Source organism: Vicugna pacos, chromosome 3 (assembly GCF_048564905.1).
Source record: "Vicugna pacos chromosome 3, VicPac4, whole genome shotgun sequence".
Lineage (NCBI taxonomy): Eukaryota > Metazoa > Chordata > Mammalia > Artiodactyla > Camelidae > Vicugna > Vicugna pacos.
This window is the reverse complement of record NC_132989.1, coordinates 61,316,402-61,330,387: the sequence shown is the minus strand read 5'-3', so window position 1 is coordinate 61,330,387 and position 13,986 is coordinate 61,316,402. Positions and strand designations below refer to the sequence as shown.

The 13,986-nt window shown below is 37.0% G+C and overlaps 1 protein-coding gene and 1 long non-coding RNA gene across 20 annotated transcripts in view; one reads left to right on the top strand and one right to left on the bottom strand.

The window, feature by feature from the left end:
• The window catches only part of MEF2C (myocyte enhancer factor 2C), a 148,333-nt gene that overhangs the window by 18,782 nt on the left and 115,565 nt on the right, over positions 1-13,986 (bottom strand). For all 19 annotated transcript variants that reach the window (XM_072958411.1, XM_072958418.1, XM_072958412.1 and 16 more), the window contains 2 exons: positions 13,045-13,231; positions 10,879-10,926 (listed from right to left, as the gene is read on the bottom strand). In XM_072958411.1, the coding sequence (XP_072814512.1) occupies positions 10,879-10,926; positions 13,045-13,231 (235 nt within the window). The remainder of the gene's footprint in view (positions 1-10,878; positions 10,927-13,044; positions 13,232-13,986) is intronic.
• LOC140695635 (uncharacterized) lies at positions 10,491-11,122 on the top strand. The gene is made up of 2 exons (XR_012071338.1): positions 10,491-10,582; positions 10,804-11,122. It is a non-coding gene; the product is annotated as an uncharacterized lncRNA (long non-coding RNA).

Below are 13,986 nucleotides of genomic sequence, written 5' to 3'. Positions count from 1 at the left end.
ATTACACACTGATGACCAAGACAAACTGCTTACCAATCATATAATATGAAAGTCAGAAAATCATGCAAGTGCCCACCTATGAAATTTGTTGATAGAGAGTTAATTAAAGCTTTTTTTTTTTCATCAATTCCATCTGTTAATCATTTCATAGCGCATTACCTTAGCTAACTGCAAGGGGTAGAAGCAAATAAAGCAGAAATTTTCCCTAACGAAAAAGAAAACTCTGAGACACTGGATGTTTTCTTCTACACTTTACTGCCATAGATGTCTCTCTATCAAGATCAATTTCAACAATAATTTACTCATACAGAACTTTCTACCAAAAGATGGGTTGTAAAATATCCTAGGAAAAAACATGGCAGAAGAGTGGCAATTAAGAGTGAACAGATTTTATTAGATGGCTCAGAGGAAGACTTCCTGGAGAGAGGGAATTCACTGACGGAGAGATCTCAGAGGCTGGGCTGTATTTGAGAAGGATGAGTATTCCTGGGAAGATGAAATATAGGTTGCGTCAGAGGACGCAGTTCTCAAAAGCTGGAAAAGTAGTCCTGGCTAACACAAGCCTCTCAGATCACGTTAACTTTACACTGCAGACTTTATATTATAGAAAATGAACAGCCGAAGTTGTCTGTGAGTAGGAGGTGACATCATTAGCTGTGTGACGGGGAAATAACAATAGTGGCAGTGGAAAGGCTAGATGAAAGGGTTAGGCTGTTCAGGGAAGCTAGTTAGGACACAGCTGCCGTGGAACACACGAGGAATGAAGTCTGAACGAGGCAGCTGGGATGGGAAGGTTTACAAGGCAGATGGGTGTCGAGGACAAAGGAGAATAAAGTAGGTAAATCCAGTTCCTAGGCATGAGGTCTCCATTAGAGTCCCTTCAGCTATACTGAGTCTTGCTTTTCTCACACTCAGCACTGATTCTGTTAATGTGAGAGAGGCAGAAAAGTCATCTGAATCAGAGACTCCCACATACTCTCCGGAGGCAGCCATCGCCAGCGTGACTGTGCAGTACTGACAACAGCAAACGTTTTATACAGCGTTAATCACCAACAACATTACCACCACCAAGCACGCACCTCAAGTACCCAGAACAGCACAGCACCTATGCTCTGTAACTGTTTGCTATTATGCCTGCTTAGAAGATACCTTTAATCCTTACCACGGCCACCCTGTGTGGTACTAAGAGAATCCCTGTGTTATATATGAGAAAACAGAAGGACAGACAGGTCCAGGAACTTGCCCAGCGGCCAACAGCTATCACCAGGCTGAGCCATGACTTGAACCCAGCAGTGTGTCCAGAGTCCATGCTGCTTGAGAACTGGTCACACTCTGAGATTTTGAAACCCTTCTCTGTCAGATCTCATTCTAAAATGACAGGAATACACAGGAAAGGAGGAAACAAAGTGTGAGACCAGGGGTATGAAGCTCACAGGACCTCCTGAGTCAGAGGTGATGTGGAACCTTGAGGAACATGGTCAACTTGGGCGTCATAAATAGCAGTTCTGGTTCAAGAGACACTGGACTTACATAAGGGTCAGGGAATGGTGATGTTCCAAACCGTATTGCTGGTCTCCTTCTGGATAAATAAATATTTACAAATAGAAAATATTGGGTTTAGCTACACTAAATGCCAGAGCAGCTGTTTAACTTTCAGTGTGCTATTTCGAGTGGATGATTAAATATGCTTTTAAAGGTAGATTTTCAAATATTTTAGTTAATAATCGTCTCCCCTGTAATAGAGGGTAAAGATGTTTACCTACCTAATGTCAATTTAAGAGACCAGCTCCCATCAGAAACACTCAACATGACAGTGAAATGCCGAGTATTTTATAGTATCCACTATTAGTTGTCTGGAATATAACTTTTAATATATAAGTGTATAAAAGTTACTTGTTTAGTACTTTGTTAGCAGTATCTTATTTTGGGGAATTTGGAGCAAACTGCCACAGGAAAACATTAAGTTGAACATACAGCTGAACCTCTGATGTATTGATTTTCTGCTTTTACTTCAGCAAAATGTTTTTTGTCTACTTAGGTTTTTTTTTTTCTTTCAACAGAACAATTTTGAAAACACTTAACAGCATCCTGTCTTGGTAAACTAGAGATGTCACATACATAATAATGTTCACTACTAACAATTAATTTTACATTTGACTTTTAAAAAGTTTTAAGATAAGTTAGTTTTCAATATCAGGACACTGTTTTGTGTCTCATACAGTCATCTTTTCACGTAATTTTAATTTTAATTGTACACAGTAATTGTCTACTGCTCTATTGGAACAATACACCTAAAACAGTTTTTGGTGGAAAAATACTATGACCTTCTGAACTTCAGTCCTATATTCACTTTGCCCTGGATGCCTGAAACTCTGCTAAAAGCGCTAGCGACTGTAAGTTACTCAGCTGTTGTAAATCACAATCAGGTTTTTTTTTTTTTGAGGGAAAAGGAGATGTTTTTCATGGGATGGCTCTAAGGGAAAAGGCAACCACAAAACATTTGGAGGTCAGAAATCTGGGAATGATGAAAATTTCAATATGCCTACTGCAGAAGGAGGGCAAATCAGATTTCGGATTCCTATCCAGCTAGTCTCCTGATTACAGATTCTTCAACGTAAAATCAAGTCTCCACGCTTTCTGGGGGTTTCTTAGGGAAATAATATAATAATGCATAATGTTAGACTAAGACAAAACTCCTGTGAAACCTCAGTGCCTTTTGTGGTGTATTCTTAGAAAAATACCCAAAGAACACACCAGAGCCAAGGCTATTCTTGGCTGTACCAGTTAGAGGGCAGCAGACGTTCTAAAAAGAGACTTGTGTCTTCTCCTTGACCATGTCACCCTGACGCTGAACCATGCCTTCGTGGATTCCCTACTACCCCGCTTGTCCTTCATGTTTCTTGGACGTGTTTTGTTTAGTATCTTTGGTGAAATTAACAGTCTATCTGCCAACTAGAACTGTAAACATTCAGCACATACAGTGGGCTCTGGATTGTGGGGCAGAAGTAAAGAACCGCTATTTATTACTGAGCTGTTTTTCCGAAGCTTGGAGCCTGTGTCATAAAGCAGCTTTGTGTTGGCACACCACCCTCTCATTTGCCCTGAAAGTCACGGGGGTCAGGCATTATCATCCCAGTTTTTGACAGATGAGGAAACTGAGGTTCTGGGAGCTTCTGCGACTTGTTAGTCAGTGGGAGAGCTTTGATTTGAATCCAAAGCCCAAGCTGCTCCCACTACATTATTACAAAAGCCAGATGTTTCAGATTTAGAATGCATCCTTGAATTTCTTCTTCTCTTGGAATAAAGGCTCCATTTACAAATAAGAAACTGACAATCTGATGCCTCCAGTGCATAAAGGCACTCAAAATACCATTCTGCTCTGAGTACTGATTTACTGAAGGGATAGTTCTCCATCGCACCATAAAAGTGATCTGGAATCTTGCTGTCTTAAAAAAAGTCCCACTTAACAGTGAATGATAGATAGATTTATGACTCACTTAATTGTTCACTTCTTGCAATTTGGGGGCTGTCTCTTTTCTAAAAATGAGGGGGTGTCTTCATTATTGACACAATTACTCATTCTTTCAGTCATTTTATAAACAAAAATATTGAGACAGTTCAGATTAGAGAGAACGTGACAGAAGAGAAAGAATAATTACTTGCGGTTTTAACATTTACACAACTGCTGCAAATACATCAGAAGAGGATAATGTTCAAATGAGATGTGATGCACTGCATCGCACTCTCATTCTGCCTAGGATTTATTAATATCTCCCGTTTACTCCCGCCCTGGAGGGCAGGGGCCGTGGCAGGTATCTCTGTGAAGCCTACTAGTGTGCTTCTCACTCACTGCACATTTGATAAGTGTTACTGGGACTGGATTAAACTAAGCTTTATTTTTTGCCTAGGAAATCAAGAATGCAGGATAATTATACTTCTAACAATAGCCATCCAGCCATTAACAAGCACTTACTCTAGGGCAGAAACTGCTAGGTGATGCCACATAGCGATGATCTCATTTAACTTTCACAACAATCCTGCAGAATGGGAATTCACAGACTTTCCAAAGGCAATAATGTCATCTCTAAAGTAACCTGTGTATCATGTATTTTCCTTGGTTATTTTATTTTTCCGAACATCTGCCTCCAGAATATTTTCCCACATTACTGCTTGAGTGAAAATTTCACTCCATGATTTTACAGTTGTCTCTGAGTTGATTAGTATTAAAGGTTTCTTTTTCATGATTGTTATGTAAATTAATGTTATCACGTTTGAATATGTAAACTGACCATAGATACAGACTTGCTATTAGTACTCTACTATAATAACCTATGTTAATACAGCAGGGTTTCCTCCCCCCAAACTACAGATGTAACGTAACCAGTTCTTTGCCGTAACCGGAGTAAGTGGACACTAAGGTCAGAAATTGTGAAAAGAGGGCTTAGTGTTTAGTAAAACAGTTATCAAGTAAGTGTTAAGTTCAGTTAAAACAACTGAAAATGAGTAATGATAAATAAACCTACTGAATACTTAGCACCTATGGACACATCTATAGATGATAAATTGAAACGCTTAGCCAAGGTTTTGGTACAATATAGTTTCCTTTGGTATAAAGTAAACAAAAGGAATGTATCTGATTTGATCTTTCAAACATGAGACTGTTCCATGACTAAATACTCTTTGAAGTGAAATTCAGGTGAAACATACTAAGTCTAACTGTAAAATTTAAGACTGGCAAAGGTTTGTCTAAAAACAGCAAAATTATACTCTTGGCCAACAGCCTGGAAGCACCAAAAAGTCCCTGGTAGGTAAAAAATTGATTTCCCAAAGAGGGGATTTTTAACCACAACCCTCCATCAGGATCTGCTGTCTACTGATGCACAGTTTCATATCACTGATGATTTTGAAAAGAGCTTTTTTTTCTGTGTTATCACCAAGCAAAACCTTACAGTGATGCCAAAAACAGGGCAGAGAGAAACGAATACTGTTCGAGGAAAAAAAGCGCTAAGAGAAAAAAAGAAATGTTGAGTAAAACCACTATTTTAGGAGGAAATGTTAACTATCTGATTTAGCATTAAAAGGACCAAAGTTTTATTATCAGTCACACTCTTCAGTGAAATCAATGGGATATGAGTGCCAAGACCGATTTTCATATATTGCTTTACTGAATACAATAGAAAGACAGGGATAAAAAGGATGCAATTTGTGAGGTTAGAAATCACGATATAACGAAAGGCTCGAAAATCTGGTAAAACATTCTCTAGGAAGTTATAATTTGAAATTTTATTTTTCCCCCTGGAAATCAAACTCCTTAAGACTTGAGCCAGACTAAAGGGATTGAAAAGAGACCATGATATCCTGACTTAGCCTATAACATTCTTCGACCAGCCTCTCTCACTTCAACACCGGCCCCTAGAGAATGGTGCCAAGGTACTGCTTTATCTACAATTTTCCAGGTCTCATATATAGGAAGTGGACACTGATTTTCTTGGCAGTGGCTGAGTCCCACGTGCTGTACACCATCCAACCAGAGCACTAAGTATTTTCTTTTTCCTTTAATAAATCTAGATAACCTTGGTTTGGGTTAAAAATATCATTGTTACTGAATTTCATAGATAATAATAAAGCAATGCTGTTGGATCCTTATTTATGTTTGGATGAGCTCCCAAGGTAATTCAGCAAATGAGTTCAGAATTTTTTCCAAACAACTGAAACTAACAGAGTAATACTTTTTAAAGACTGTAACTTAGATTCTTTTCGCTTGCTGCTTAATAATTTTTTTTAGAAGTAATACAAAATCATATTTTTATACTAACAAAAATAGTTTTCTTATTTTAGAGTAGCTTTATACATGGTAGTACTCTCCCTTTCTTGAATACTGCAACCTGAATTTGTGTTTTGTTAAGCGACAAAAATCTTAAAAACTTGTTAAAGCCAATTCTTTTAAACTGAAGTTTTAATCACTTCACTGATATTTTAAATCATTGAGTAAGACCTGCAGAGAAGTCTGTTTGATAAGAAAGTCAGCCAAGAAATTTTTGATAAGTATTCGCAAAACAAATACTTCCAAAGCAATGGTACTGGTACAGAATAGCTGAACAATGATTTTTTTCTCTCTTCTCATTTACTTCAATTTTATAATATGCTAAATTTTTCTTTTTCAATGCTAAATGAATTACAAAAAATCATGTTAGTAAAGTTTTATGATTATATGATCATAAAACATTGCATGTAAACGGACTCTAAAGATTTCTGTGTCTTATTCCTAATGTGAGTCCTTTGTTCAGAGGTTCAAAGTCAAGGTCCAAGGTCTTGCTGGATGGAGTCTTTTCAGAGTCTGGAAGCCTGGTTTCCTTGTTCAGCCGCTGTGCAGTGGTCCCCAGTACACTGCCACTACCAAGTCTCTGAATTTAGCTGATATAAATTAAGCATTCTGGAAATGACAATGCTTGACAACCAAATGCATACAATAGTAAACAATTAACAATCAAAATAAGGAAACAGCTGTCAGTTTCTCTTTATATAAAATTATTTCTAATTTACAATAAATGCCAATTAAAATTATCAACCAATATGCATAAATCTTCTTTGCCTTATTGTCAAATAGCCATGTAGATTATAAATTTTCCTAAATTTTTCAAAGAGATTCCTAAAGAGTTTTCCTTTCTCTCTCCTACCTTTTTTTTTTGGTCTCAATTATGAAATAGTATATCCTTGAGCACACTGGTACTTTGTCCTCAACAGAAAGCAACTACGTTATCAAAGAGAAAACAAAGGGTACTAGAAGAAAAGTGAATAGTCCAACACAAGGCATTGCTGTGCTAATGGTTATTTCTATAAGTCTCATGATTACAAAAACTCAGCTGAACTTGATCCTACAAGCATCAACAACCGCTAAGATTAGCATGTTAAAGGCTTCAATGTACGGAGACATGACCAATGTAGTTTTAAAAGCAGTGCTGTATCATTTTAGTTGCTGAGAGGAAAGGTTTAAAGAGTGGATGAATAAGTGTCAACTGAAACCTACAAATGCCACTGTTACTAATGTTCTGTAACGACTTGGTGTGTATTTTCCTTATACCAAGAGTACAACCCCATCCTCTTTCTTCTTTATTACCACTTGCCTTCATCTTTGAAATGACTTCAACTTCAGTGATAAGAGGTTCATTATTTTAAGAAAGGATTTGTGATGGTCTAAGGGACCAACCCACATTGCATTTACTGCTATTTATCAGCTCTTTAGATCTTCCACTAAGTACATTAGAGAAGTTAGTAAAGCTTTACTTTATTGGTCAATAGTGCTCAGCCATTTAATCAAATAATTAATTTGCTATTCACTGTTTACAGTAGTAGAATACATTATTTTTTGTGAATTACAGATCAACAGTATATCTTTGTGAATTTAAAATTACATTATTTCTTTGTAGTGTTCTTTCTTTTTACATCAACAGTATTAAAAATTTATGTCTAGAAAATCAACTTTTCCTTTATTCAGCTAACAAAAATTTACTGAGTATCTGCTGTGTCCTCTCTTACATCTTGATCTGGGAATACAACTGAATAAGACACAGTTTGGCCCCAGAGGGCTGAGAGTTCAGGAGAGAGATGTGAGCCTAGGCATTGCAATTGCAATGGATTGAGATAAACAATATAGACAACAAGCTGCCATAAGAGAACTAAGGAGAGGTGCATAATTCCTTCTAGAAGAGTCAGAATGTCAGAACTGAGTGGTTGAACTGAATTCTGAGGGATGACAAGGAGTGTTCAGTAGCATGAAGCAGGAGATCGCTAGGAACTCATGAACAAAGGCAAGCAGCCCTGACCCTCCCTGTTTGGAAAGTGGCGGCACAAAGCAGTTGAGAGCTCAGACTCTGGAGACAGATTGCCTGGGTTACACCTCGTGCAGTTACTTAAACTTTCTGTGCCTCAGTGCCCCCAGCTATAGAAAGGGCAAACTATCAATATCTACTTTAAAGGACTGCTATGCAAATAAATGAATTAGTTGTTGTAAATCACAAAGTCAGAGCCATTTAAAATGTTTGCTTTTGTTAGAGTTGGAATGCAGGGTCCTTGACGGCACTGGCGGAAGGCAAGAAGGTTGAAGACCAGAGAGTAGGGATGGGCCAGAGATGAGGCTCATGGTTAATTCTGAAAGAGTTGGGAAGCCATTGTTGGATTTTAAACATGTGAATGATGACCTACGAGTAGTGTAAGGCTTTGAGAAAGACTAATGAGTCATGGGGAGACTGGAGTGGGACACCAGAGTGTGAAGCTGGGAGAAGAATTAGGGCTCTGGAAATAATCCCAGGGTGTTGCTATGAGCCTGAACCAGGGCAGTGGGAGAGGAATGGAGAGAAAGGGGTAGGTTTAGGAAATACCTTGGAGGCAGAGTTGGTAAGACTTAATGATTCAATTCACTGGATGATGGGATGAGGGAGAGGGAGAGGGCAGGGAATGGATGGGAGAGATGTTACACTTTATCAAGCTGAGTAAAAGAGAGGTTGCTTACCTCTTTGGCCTCCTGGTATTTCTAAGAACATAATAAATGTCAAACTGACATCCTTCCCTCATGAGACTATACCCATTTTACAAGTTGTGATGATTAGATTTTGAGGAAAATTACAGACTGAAAAGTATTTAATTTAATTGCAGACTCTTGCTACTTGACCTCAGGGTTTCTAACTTTCTCTCAGACCTTGAATTTCAGTGACAATATTCAAAATTTGGAAGATATCTTTTGGCTATTTTGCTTTAGTTTTCTTTCCTGAAAATGGAGAGACATTCTGGCTGGCCTTGTTTCCCCTGGTGTTATGTGACTCTCTGACATCAGCACCGATATATTCAGCTTCGACATATGATACTGGCTGGCATGAGGAGGGGGAGGACGGCTGGGCCTGTGAGCAGGACACAACAGCTCAGCTCAAGACTCAGTGGCATCTGCAACAGGTGTTCTGAGGAACCAGAGTTAGAAAGGACTTCTTCCTCTATTTTTAAAAAGTGGGGAAGCAACTCTTTCACAACTGTATAGAAACTGTGAAAATTATACACTCTCCTGGATATAAGATGTAATCATCAAGAGATAATGTTTATTATCATCAGGATGGAGCCACTGAGTGTCTTTCTTTTCATTTGTTTCTACTTTTGAAGTACAAGATTCTCGTGCCTATGGCAGAGGTCTTGAAGTAGGGGGATGAATTTGCTAAGCTCAGAAGATTTTTTTTTAGTTCGATGACGCTGTAGCCTATGTGCGGCTAACTTTTATGCTTACAAGATTGTTTTTGTCCCTGGAGGGCCATTTAACCTTAGCAGACTGTCAGGGAATTGACAATGACATCATAATTGAACACCACCACTTATTTTCAGTATAGAATTCTAAAGCATTCCAGCTATTTAGCAGTAACAAAAAGCCACTTTGATCAAAGAGGAATAACCCTTCCCCACTCTCAACTCCATGTGTTTTTTCCTTTTACTACTTCTAATAACTTTCACCACCACTACTGGAAGTTCCCATGAGAGCAAACAAACTGATACATCGAGATACTGGATAAAGTATCGTAACATCTAAACCATTTTTCTTATTTATCTTTTTTCTTGGTCTTTGTGACAACCCAACTGTCAGTCCCCAACATCCTCTCTAAAACATAGTGTTTGGCAGAGACTTGAATCCAAGACCTACTGGTCTAGCTTTGATCTGGTTCTGTAATTTTCAGGCTACAAAGCACAAAGTATTTTTTGAGGGAAAAAAACCAAACACTTTGTTTCAATGTCCAGCAAAAGAGCATACTCAGTTTACTCATTAATTTGACTCTAATTTTCAAAAGCTATATAAAATAAGCTAGTGCCATTGATTCTGTTTGTTAATTCACCGTGATGTTCTAATACTTCTTCACTGAATTAGTGAGAGCCAACATCAGAAGCAAGAAACATTACCCCCAAATGGATATATTTATAAAAATGTTTTTATACGCCAATTTTTTATCTTCTTTCTTATAATTAGCAGGCCATTATATTTGAACCTGGCAAAATATTTTAATTAGGCTGTCCATAGATATTTCAATAAACTTGAATTTTTTTTTTGACATTTCAAACATAACCTTGTGTTAGTCATGCCTGCCTGCTACTATTTTAAATGTATAGCATGTTCCAGCTGCAGGAATTACCATGGTTACTTGTTATGCCAATAGTGAACTGCAGTTAGCAATAAAAAGTACTGTGCTGTCTTACCTCTGCACTGAAAATGACATAAATATCTCAATAATCACAATAATATGAATTCATATGGAACCCTGGAGAAGTGTGGCTATGACATACTGGAATGGAAGAAGTTCTTAAGAGCTGGAATATATGTAAGGGGCTATTTGGCAGGTACACTGGATTCACATTCTCTAAGAGCTCATCCTAATGCCAAATGTGGTTTTATTCATTAACAATATTGTTGAATGGTTATATCCTCACTCCTTCCTTTTCTGTATGTATTCTTCTTTAGAAATGTACAGGAGGTCAGTCTTTCTTCGTGTAGAATGTCATTCACATTCAATGTGAAATGATTAACACAGAACGTGACTGGCAAGGCTTACTAAAGGTACTTTTGTCTTCAGAGGTGGCATCCAGGATTCAATTGATCAGAACCCCCAATTTTGATTATGTTGTCTAGTTGAAGTTTTATTAAGGGATGGTCTAGTTAATAAACAGTTGTCTTCTAAGTTACTATCCAATCACTCCTGCTTCATAAAAGTACCTTAGAAATTCTTGGGGTCATTTTCCCATGCCTCACAGATCTCTCAAATTCACTTTGTTTGAAAGACTGACTGACTGCAAATTACCCAGTAAAGGAACCTTAAACAGTGATGCATGTTGCAGTATGAAGTCTCCACTCACCTGCACTGGTGCCTGCACCGGATGTGAGGTCTCCACCCATCAGACCACCTGTGGATGAAAGAGGAAGGTCAACAGGAGAAAGACCAAAGGCTCACAGAACAATGCACTTTACCTTTAGCAACCTCAGTGTTTTGTCCTTGCCTAAGAGTCCTAAATTTGTAAAATATCACCTAAGTGGGATAGCTGACATTTGTTTCACTGTGACATGCTGTGCGCAAACATTAAAAATACATTCTGTCACTGACATTTTGCAGAATCTTTTTTTTTTCTAAGAAAGGGTACATTTAAAAAACCTAGTCTTTGAATGGTCTCTAAATTTTTATTATTTTCAAGTGAGTGTTTCAAAAGAGGGTATTGTCTTAAAAGTAAAATAATAAGGTTTACTATGTGCTCAAATAACAATATATTCGATGTTTAATTCTTTGTAAATATATTTTATAACGCTAATGTGCAATGCTAACTGTTCAGAACTTTGGTCATTTCATGAATCTTCCTACGGTGAATGATCTCATTTACTACCCAAATTTTATTTACTGATTTTATTTATAGGTTTTACTGCCTACAAATTTAGAAACATATACTTATGCATGGCTAACTTTAGAAAGTACATCAAAATTTGGCAATGTTTATTTATGAAAGTTGGGATATTACAAAAAGATACTGAATATGATCATTATTTTTATTTTTTTAGGAACAAAATTTAGCCAAAAGAATGGAATATCATCTAGATTATTTTCTAATTGAAATAAGTGATATTTTATAATTATTATTTGGTTCTGGGTTTAGAATTAGAAGAAAATGTTCATTACATTTTAAGAAAATGTTTATTATTGCCAATCAAATAGTATTTTGGAAATAAAGTATGAGATTTAAAAAAAATAAATGAGCATAAATTCATTAAATAGGACATTCAACAGCATTTGTGTATGATCTGAAAGGAATATGTATGGTTCTTGAAAATGCTTATGAAAATTTTCAATCATATTCAAAAGTAGAAAGAATGACATAATGAAGTCCTTTATACACATCTCTCAGATTCATCAAGAATTTTTTGCAATGTGGCTTATTTTGATTGTATTTTCTCCATGAAGTTCCTGTACTAAAAAGTAATACATGTTGAGTTCTACTTATAAGACAGATATGTAAGTATTCTGAAGGAAAAATTCTTCTGTGAATAAACTGTTTTTAATATAGTTAAGTGTGTCTAAGAGATATTAAAATTTTCCTATGAAGTGCTTTTTTAAAAAATAAAACTTGAATATATAATGATTGGCTGCATACGATTTAGAAATACAATGATTTGGGGTGCTTTTTTAGAAAAATGAAGGAATTGTTTAGTTACATTCAACACACATTTACTTAGTTCCTACTGTGAGCCTGGCAAATCAAGAGACATTCTTCCCTTCAAGATTCTTTAAGTTCAGTGGGGAAATGACACATAGTCAGTATAGCACATCATAATTGTGTTTTGCTTGATTTGAGTTCTAAGAATGGTTAAACTTCTCCTGAGGAACAGTATCTTTTCTCTGGGACACTGTACATTGTATAACCATAAGGATGTCCAAAAAGTGTAGACACAAATTTGTGGCAGGTGTACATGTCCTTATGATGTGTTCTTAACTTCATTTCTGACAGTTTTGTTTTTAGTTCACACTTATAAATTATGCTGTCCCATCACATTTCCTTTCTGCCTTAAATCCTCTGCAATGTCACTGTAAAAAACAAATAAAAATGGACCAAAATAATAAGTAACTAAATGAGATAAATGCTATCAGAGAACACAAGGGCAGGTTTCATGGAAGAGGTGTTGTATGGCCAGGAGGAAGAGGGAAAATGGTATTTTAGGCAGGAGAAGAGCAGAAGCAAAGGCATGGAGACAGAGTATGTGACGTTCTGTTTGAGGAAAGATGTGGTTAAGATGTAACCACATGAGGACTGGTGACAGATAGGCTGAACAGATAAACTGCAGATTATGAAAGATTTCAAAAGATATGCTAGCAGTGTTAGGCTTTATCTCTAGAAGACCTAGTCAGGGTGGGCATTAAGCAATGAAGAAACATAACAAAAGGAAAACTGGAACTCAACTTCTCATAGGTAAAACAGCCTCTTTGCCAAGACTGGCTCTTCCCGAGGATCTGTTAGCCCTGCATTCTGATAAGGACGTACCTGTGTTACCTGCACTTGGAGGTCGATGTGTTACACCAGGAGACATACTATTCCTCTGCAGAGAAGGGTGGGCCAGTGGCAAAAGGTTGGGGTTTCCCAGTGAGCTGACAGGGTTGCTGTATACCAAACTGTTGTGGCTGGACACTGGGATGGAGACCGGCATCTCAAAGTTGGGAGGTGGAACAGCCTGTAGGAGCAGGTAAAAAAAAAAAAAAAAAGCAAGGGTGAAAAAAAAAAAAAAAGAATAGAAGCAGAGCCCTTCAAGTACAGACAGCCTTTACATTTCCAAGAGAAATTTCAAATTCCAAACTGCTTGGTATCTAGAAGACCATTAAGAAGAGCTCTCAAGATGTTCAGATCATAAATTGATTTCTTTAATGTGCTTAGAACTCTCTCTTTGCAACTATTAGAAAACGTTTCACTTTTGTTTAAAACAAAGCCCCATTTCATTAGACTCCATTGTCTCCGAATTCCATTCTATTAAGTAGTAATTGTTCATTTGTGATATCTGAATCTGGTGCCAGAAATGACTGCAAGATCAAAGGTACATGATTGTGATGACTTCGCAGAGAAAAAGGATTAAAATGCAAACCGGAGCCTTCGGTTTAATTGCTTATTGAAGCATATTTATGCAGAAGTTTAATGATATAAAATCATCTCCAGGCATGTGAATAGCACATATACTTTAATTATTATTTTTTAAAAATCTGTCTTTCGAAAGTAGCTCTAAAGATAATAGACATTTTAAGATACAGGATTCAAAAGAGCATGTATCATTCAATAATTCATATTTTAAAATGATAGTTCAGAATATATGTTACACTTCACAGTTTGGGATATACTGACACTGACAGATGGTAAGACCTCAATCTCAAATGAGAGAGTGGGCAGACAGCTAGTGAACTGTGTCTGTGTGGATGCCTAATCAGAGTAATTCAGGTC